This window comes from Grammomys surdaster, unplaced genomic scaffold (assembly GCF_004785775.1).
Source record: "Grammomys surdaster isolate TR1022 unplaced genomic scaffold, NIH_TR_1.0 780, whole genome shotgun sequence".
NCBI lineage: Eukaryota > Metazoa > Chordata > Mammalia > Rodentia > Muridae > Grammomys > Grammomys surdaster.
The window spans coordinates 2,684-10,505 of record NW_021605199.1 but is presented as its reverse complement, the minus strand read 5'-3'; the positions used below and the strand labels follow the sequence as shown (position 1 = coordinate 10,505).

The 7,822-nt window shown below is 34.9% G+C and overlaps 1 gene segment (V, D, J or C); it reads right to left on the bottom strand.

The window, feature by feature from the left end:
- Positions 1-4,496: 4,496 nt before the first annotated feature.
- Positions 4,497-5,076, bottom strand: LOC114633891. The segment is given in 2 exon segments: positions 4,497-4,807; positions 4,986-5,076. Coding segments are annotated over 2 exon segments (360 nt in total).
- Between the last annotated feature and the right edge of the window lie 2,746 nt (positions 5,077-7,822).

Genomic DNA, 7,822 nt, shown 5'->3' with positions numbered 1-7,822 from the left:
TGTCTGGCCTCAGGGATGGAGGATGCACCTAATCATGTAGAGACTTGATGCATCAGGGAAGGGGGAGGATGATGGGGATTGGTGAGGTGTGCAGGGGAGTATCCTCTCAAGTGGGGCATGGGTGAAGAACTCTGGGAGGGCAGAAATGGAAAGGGGCAGTATTTGGAATGGAAACAAATAAAATAATTTGATAAAATTAAACATGTCCCTAATATTTTTTTAATAAATTGCCATGGTCGTTTGTCTTTTCACAGGAATAGAAGAGTAACTAAGATGACAAATTCCCATCCCTCCCAGAAAAGAAATTAAACCCAAACACCATATTTTCCTTCTCTTTTAAGCTGACATTTCCTCATCGATGTCAGTTTAATGAAAACATTTTGCACCCTTAAGGCTCTGGGAAAACTTACATCCCATTTGGGTATCTGGGTTCCAGAAATGTTTAGGCAAAACACTGATTCGATTCAGAGTAGAAATGGGAAAAATTAGCCTTCTTCTCTGAAAGGCAAAGAGACTTCAGTACTGTTTTTATAGTTACTCTCATTTATCACATTTGCTAATCCATGCTTGTTTAAAAAGATCCATGATTGAAGTGGTATAAGACAACAGATATGCTAAATAACTATCATGAACAATATGAGCAGTATTCCATCACAGAGGAATTGGCCTTTATGTTATTTTATTAGAGTAAATAGGTTTTTTTCCTAAAATTTCACTTGGAGCAGAGAGTTTGCCTTAAGTACCCTAAACCAATCAAAACTGGTTTGAGCAGCTACCTCTATTTTATTATACAATTCTTGGTACATGTGTTAACAAGGGAGTCACTACATGATTCTATGGGGTCAGAAATTTCCATTTTAAGGAGTGACATTAGATACAAGTGTTGTTCCAGGTTGCTAAGAATTTCAGTGTGGGAGATCACATTGGTGGTGGTGGTAGTATATGTTCAGTATAAGACAATATAGATTCCAGCAAACTGATCTATTCCTAAACTTACCTTCCACATTCTGACTTAATCATTTCCAGTAGTATTATAACTTGTAAGTCTAACTTGCCTTCTTAATAAGTGAAGAAAACAAACCAATATAGCTGAAGAAAGCCTCTTATCTCTTTAAAGTCACATACTATGAGAGCCAACCAAAAGAAAGACAGAAATGACAAAGATATGTCACCAAGAGACAGTTTACCTATACTTGTGGCAGCACCTATTCCCAGAGTAAAATATTCTATGTCTTCTACCAAAAGACACGCATAGCTAAGAAGTAGAATCCTATCAGAGAACAGTCATTTTCTGTGCTGTAAAAAAACTCTCTCGATTTTGGGTGAGACCTCTTTCGCTCCTCTAATTTCTACAATATCAGTGAAATTAAGCACTTCACCTTGAATGTCTCAAATTTCTGAAGGTGAGAATAAAGTCTCAGTGAGCTAAAATCAAGGAATAAGAAGGACTATGTTCCTCCAGAGAACCAGAGGAAGTAATCAAAATACTGATTTTGCATCCATAAGATATTCTCTACTTAAAGCCCCCTTCTTTCTCCCAGCATATCCTTTATTGTCATGACTTTTCTCATTATGACTGGATCCCTAATTAGTGGTGAAACATTATATTGCATTAATTTCACTACATCATTTAAGTATGAACTCTACATATCAAAATCCCTAACCAACCAGTTGTCAAATCCCATATGCCATATAACATGAATAGGATTCAAGAACTACGATGTTTTTGGGCATAGGCCACTGAATATGTGTCAAAAGAGATTTTTTTCATGTGGTATCAACATCGTTGATAAATTGTCTTCCTGTAAAAGGAAATAAAGCTCTCATATGGCAGATTTAGGATAGAAGAAATGATGGGAGAAATTTAAGTCTTAGAGACAACAGCTATGTGAGACTAAGAGCTAAGGCAGTTTCTTGTATGTGTAACATAGACTTCATACTTCACATGAGAGTGAAGACTCTTATAGATACCTGTGATTTTTTTGTCATGGGGTTGGAGGAATGAGCGATAGTTGTTGCTTCATTAAAATCAGATTTTCCAGAGTAATTTGGTATTTCTGAAATCTTTATCCTGCTGAAAAACTAAAACCAAAATTAAACCAAACCATCCAACAAACCAACCAACCAAACAAACAAATAAAAATCAAAAAATGATCTCATTCATCAAGATATATCCTTTGATAAGTGTCTTAAGGTACTCTGGGACATCCTTATGTTTCTAATTCATGAAGAAAATAAACAATTATCAAAAAATGTTATTATGTTGCCATCAAAACAAGAAAATTAGACTCAATCCTTAGCTGCATAGCTTAGATATGAAATTACCTTACTTCATGAAGTGAAGGAGAATGTTTAATATCACTCACTAAGTGGATTTATTGCAGCACTTAGTTTTTAATAGATCTAATGGTATACAATTATCATTCAAAGAACTTGTCCAAATTGTTAACCCTAGACTATAAACATTTAATGTCCAAAGGTTTGGTCATGTTGCATAGAGATATTCATGTGAGGGTTGGTTGATTATTTGGTGCTTCCCTAGAAGTAAAGTCTTACCTGTAACTGACAAGGAGGACTGTGAAACACTTTTTTCCCATATTTACCTGGAAGTTCAAGGTGTGATGCTGATGTTCTAAGGAGCATGCTGTATCTCTGTGGGTACTTCTCAAGGCTTTTTCCCTGTCCATGTCTTCCTACAGGTTTCAATGAACACTGAATCCTCCTTTTCTGATTTTATATCTCATGGGAATGTTGATCATTAAGCATGTCTATAGAAAATCATAGAATGCAAAATGATCCTGACCAAGGTTCTACTAGAAGACATGACAGAGAGTGAGGAAATGGACTTGCTGTTTCACTGTTGCCTCAGGACTCAAAGTTTCTCAAGATTCCACTATAGATCTGTAGGTTCCTTGGTTATATTATATTGCTGTAGAGAGATACCATTACCATAAAACCCCTCACAATGGAAAGCATTTATTTGGGACTTGCTTACAGTTTAGGTAATTATCCTCATGTTGGGGAGCATGGCTGCACAAAAGCAGACATGAGAGATGAGAGTTTGACATCTGGATCACCAAGAGGCAGGAAAATAAAATCACTGGGCCTGGGTTAGGGTTTTAAAACCTCAAAGCCCAACCCCATTGAAACACATCCTCCAACAAGGCATACCTCCAAATCCTATAAAATAGATCAACTTCGTAAGCATTTAAATATGTGAGCTAATGGGGCCCATTCTTATTCAAACAACAGTTGGTATAGCACTAACCAAAAATATGTACCAAGCACTAAATTTCATGTAGTGTTTAGCAAGACATAAATATAAGTGTGTCTTTTTTGTTTAAATGTGTACAGATTTCACTTGAAGCAGTGTCCTTCTGTGAAGTTAGGACTGCTGTTAAGCCCATGATCCTCTTTATACACCTCTTTCTTTACTAGGACTAAAGGTCAAAGTACTGATTCTGAAAGAAGCTTTTTGACAAATTATAATGTGTTAATAATATGCTAAATACTCATTGACATTTTGACTTCCTGTGATGGTGACACATGCTCCTACAGATGTAGACAGGGAGCCTGGTTACTGTGTCGTCTTCATACCAAGTACCTTATATTGGAAAAATAGAAACAACTGTTACATAATTATTCCTTTTATTAATAAATTTAATTTAAATGTAATTAAAATGTAATTTAAATTTAAATGCAATTGTATATTTAAATGTTTTAAGTAATTTCTGTTTCAAAATTAAGAATAATAAAATTTCCTTATGAATGTAATTATTCACAGTAAGGTAAACACACACAAATGGATTCATAGATAAATAGATAGATAGATAGATAGATAGATAGATAGATAGATAGATAGATACATAGATACATAGATACATAGATAGATAGTTTGAAAGATAGAAAAAATAATGTTCATTCATGAGTTCTCTGTTGCATTATTGGTTTTTTTATTAGTAAAGTGTTTTAATTGCCTGCAGTGAGAATAAAAAATATACATGTCTACCAATATTTTTTTTGAAGAGAAAATCATTTCAAACACATATTAACAGGACAATTTCTTGGAAAGTTAGGTTTACTAATAAAAATCAGAAAACAGATTAGGATGGATACTACTTTTTGTAGGATAACAACAGCACTGTATTGTGAGTAAATAACTATTCTGAAGAAAAACCACCTACCATAAAGATCCTAAAATCAATGAAAGTAGCAGAAACTTCATGTGAAGATTCATGGGGACCATCAGTAAAATAGCTTAGGAAATGTAACTGCCACACTTGCCTACAACAGACAAAACAAAAATTGAGAATAAACACAGGCAAAATATGTTATTTGAAAGAGCACTGCAGCACAGTGGAACATTACTGAGACAGTTATACAAAGATGCATGACACACAGTTTGGACTACTGCAGTCAAATCTCTGGCCACAATTTATCTCTAGGAGGAAGTAGCTAGGCCCTAAGAAGTTAGAGGTTTTTTGTTCCAGTCTGTATCACTGTGGGGATGGGGAACTATCCCACTGCTGGCAGTAGTAAGTGGCAGCATCTTCAGCTTCCATGTTGCTGATTGTGAGAGAGTAAGAGGTCCCAGACCCACTGCCACTGAAGCAATCTGGGACTCCAGAAGCCAGGTTGGATGTGCTATAAATCCAGAGTTTAGGGAATGTGCCTGACTTCTGCTGGTACCAGTATATGTAACTTACACTTGAGCTGGCACTGCAGGTCATGGTGACCCTTTCCCCTGGAGATGCAGTGATGATTGCTGGAGACCGGGTGAGCACAATTTCTCCCCTGGACACTATGACTAGAAAAAAGCAATATAGAGAGAAGGAGGGATTAGTAGAAATAGACACACAAAAATTATTTTATACCAACCAATATTTAGAAGAAACAAAAAGAAAAAAAGTATATTTTAGACTCAAATTCCCCTGGGAAAAGAATTTTGGTTAGATTCTGAGCTCAAAAACACTGCTCTCTGTTACCTGTGACACTGATAAACAGAAAGCTGAAAATCTGGACCCTAAAATCCATTGTGTATTTGATTTTTGGTCTCTGGCTAATTACTGCTATTCTCATAGGTATAACACTTTAAAACAACTGTGAGGTATTTGTGGTTTCTGAAAATGAAGTATGCAAATATCAAGATTACTCTAGGCAGTTCTTAGCTCATAAACACTTGATCTGTTAACTAAGGCAAACCAAGTTAACCTAGGACAATATCCATTTATCTGTATTCACTACGCTGATAAAAAAAGAAAATTTCTGTTTCCTCTTTCCTTTTTTTAAGGAAAAAAATCCTTGTCTTTCAGTATTACCCATATATTTCCCTAAAGGCAAGACTTATTTGATCCACTAAACAAGGAATGGTCAACTGAGTAGTTTGAGGTGTATTTTTCCCATAATGATGTTGTATTATGGGTGACTGTTTATAATGATCACAGAAAGCATTATATGTTCTTGTTTTACTGAATACTGCTAATTAGATACCTCATCTACTCATTCCAATCTGTTCAGATGATCATTCATATAAAACTAACAGAAAAATAGCCTCCAAATGTGACTTGGAGCCCAGGTGTTCTCAGATACATTTCTAAACTTGTCAAGTAAGCACTGATGCAATCCCTAGAAGGAAAAAAATAGCTCTCCCAATGAAATCAATGGAAACAATGGTTCTGCAGGATTTAAGAGAATATGGGCTAGAGATTCATGAAGATGCACTCATGTAAAAGTACTCTGAACAATCACCATTTTCAGTATGCCTTGTGCTATGAAATTGTCTAGTTTATGTTCTGTTTATTGTCTGGGAAAGTTTGAGAACACTTTTCAAATAAATACATTTTAGTTATTAAATATTGGAAGAAAATGAGTCTGCAAATTTATTTCTAAGTTTTATCAAATATTTTACTTACTGCAAAAACTCAGGGAATAGGGGATGTCTTGCATGATGGGGTACTGGGAGGAGAATGAGGGTTGATGTAGTTTTTTAAAGTGAATAAAAATTATTTATAAAATGTTTAATTTTCCTTAGAGATAGTTTCAATTGTCTTCATATAACTTTGAAATTCACATAACCATGATGCAGCATCAATATATGTCTAGATATTTCATAAGAATGATTTCTTATTCCCTCTTTATGAGAAATTTCTTCCATTTTTATCATTAATTAGGAAAAATAACTGATAGACTCTCTGATTAGATAGTCATATTGAGAAATACTGACCCAAGAATTGTTGAATTTAAATTAATTATTAAGTATGGCTTCCTGAGCACACAATTCTAACTAAATGGCTACTCTTCTTTCAAATAACACATGGTCTCATCTTTCATTGTATTTAGTAACTAGCTGCTAGTTCTACTTTGGTTACTTAAGAATGAAAAATCTTCCATTAGTTTTTGGGAGAATATGTGGTTTATATTTCACTAGTAAGGACACTAAATCATCCTTGGTGTTATATATTACAAATAAATATTTACACTAATTGATGAATCTTATTATGAATAAAGAAAAGGATGTTTCCATCACTATCACAGTAAATCTGAAATTAGTGTTGGATTTTCAAGTACCTCAAAAAGCAAAATAATAATTTTGACTCTATTCTATTGAAATGGAAGGGTATCTAATCTTTTTTAGATTTATTTATTTTATTCTGTGTTTAGGAGTAGTTGGAATATACAAATGTATATGCACAACATGCATTTTTATACCCAAGGACGTCAGAAGAGGGCTTCAAATATCCTAGTACTGGAGTAATGAGTTACTAAAGGTCATTATGTAAATATCGCCAATTGAGACCAAGTATTCCCCAAAAGCAACAAATGTTCTTAAATGCTAAAAAATCCCCTAAACCCCCAGAAATAGCCAATCTTAAATTCTTACTACCTCAGTTTCTATTAAGAACTCTTGGTATTATGACTACAATGACTGTTGTTCAAAACAGGCAGAGATTGTAGGTCTCCTTGTGCCAAGTTTATCACAGCTTGGGGACTTCTTGTTTCTTTTCTTACTAAAATTTAATTTAATTTAATTAATAATTTTTCTTTACTTATTCACTTTGCATCTGACCTACTTCTCCCTTCTGCTTCCCCCTCCTACAAACCTTCCACCAGTACCCTTTGCCTTCTCTTCTAAGCATGTGGGAGCCCCTTGGGTATCCCACACACTCTTGCACTTCAAGAGTTTGTCAGGCTAGGCAAGACAACCCAGCTAGTAGAACATAGCCCATGTATAGGCAACAGTTTTGCGATAGCCCTGCTCCAGTTAAGGTTCCATCTTACACCTATGAGAATGGCTAGATTAAAAACTCCAGGGATAGCATGTGCTGGCAAGTATGTGGAGGAAGGGAACCACTCCTTCATTGCTGGTGCCAGTTTAAACTTATACAACTATTTTGTAAGTCAATTTGGCATTTTCTTAGAAAACTAGAACTTTAGGGCCCAGCTATACCACACCTGAACATATACACAAAAGATGATCCCACATCACACAAAGATGCTCTACTATGTTCATAGCAGCTTTATTCATAATAGCCAGAAATTGGAAACACCCTAGTTGTCCTTCAACTGAAGAATGAATAAAGAAATGTACATGTACACAATGGAACACTATTCAGATATTAAAAACCAAAACATCATGAATTTTTCAGGAAAATGGATGGAACTTGAGAATATCATCCCGAGTGAGGTAACTCTCTTCTAAATGTTATGCTTGGTATGTACTCACTTTTAAATGGGTATTAACCATAAAATACAGGTACCATGTTACAGTCTAGAGACTCAAATATGCAAAATAATAAGGAATGTCCAATACAGTAATACTGAA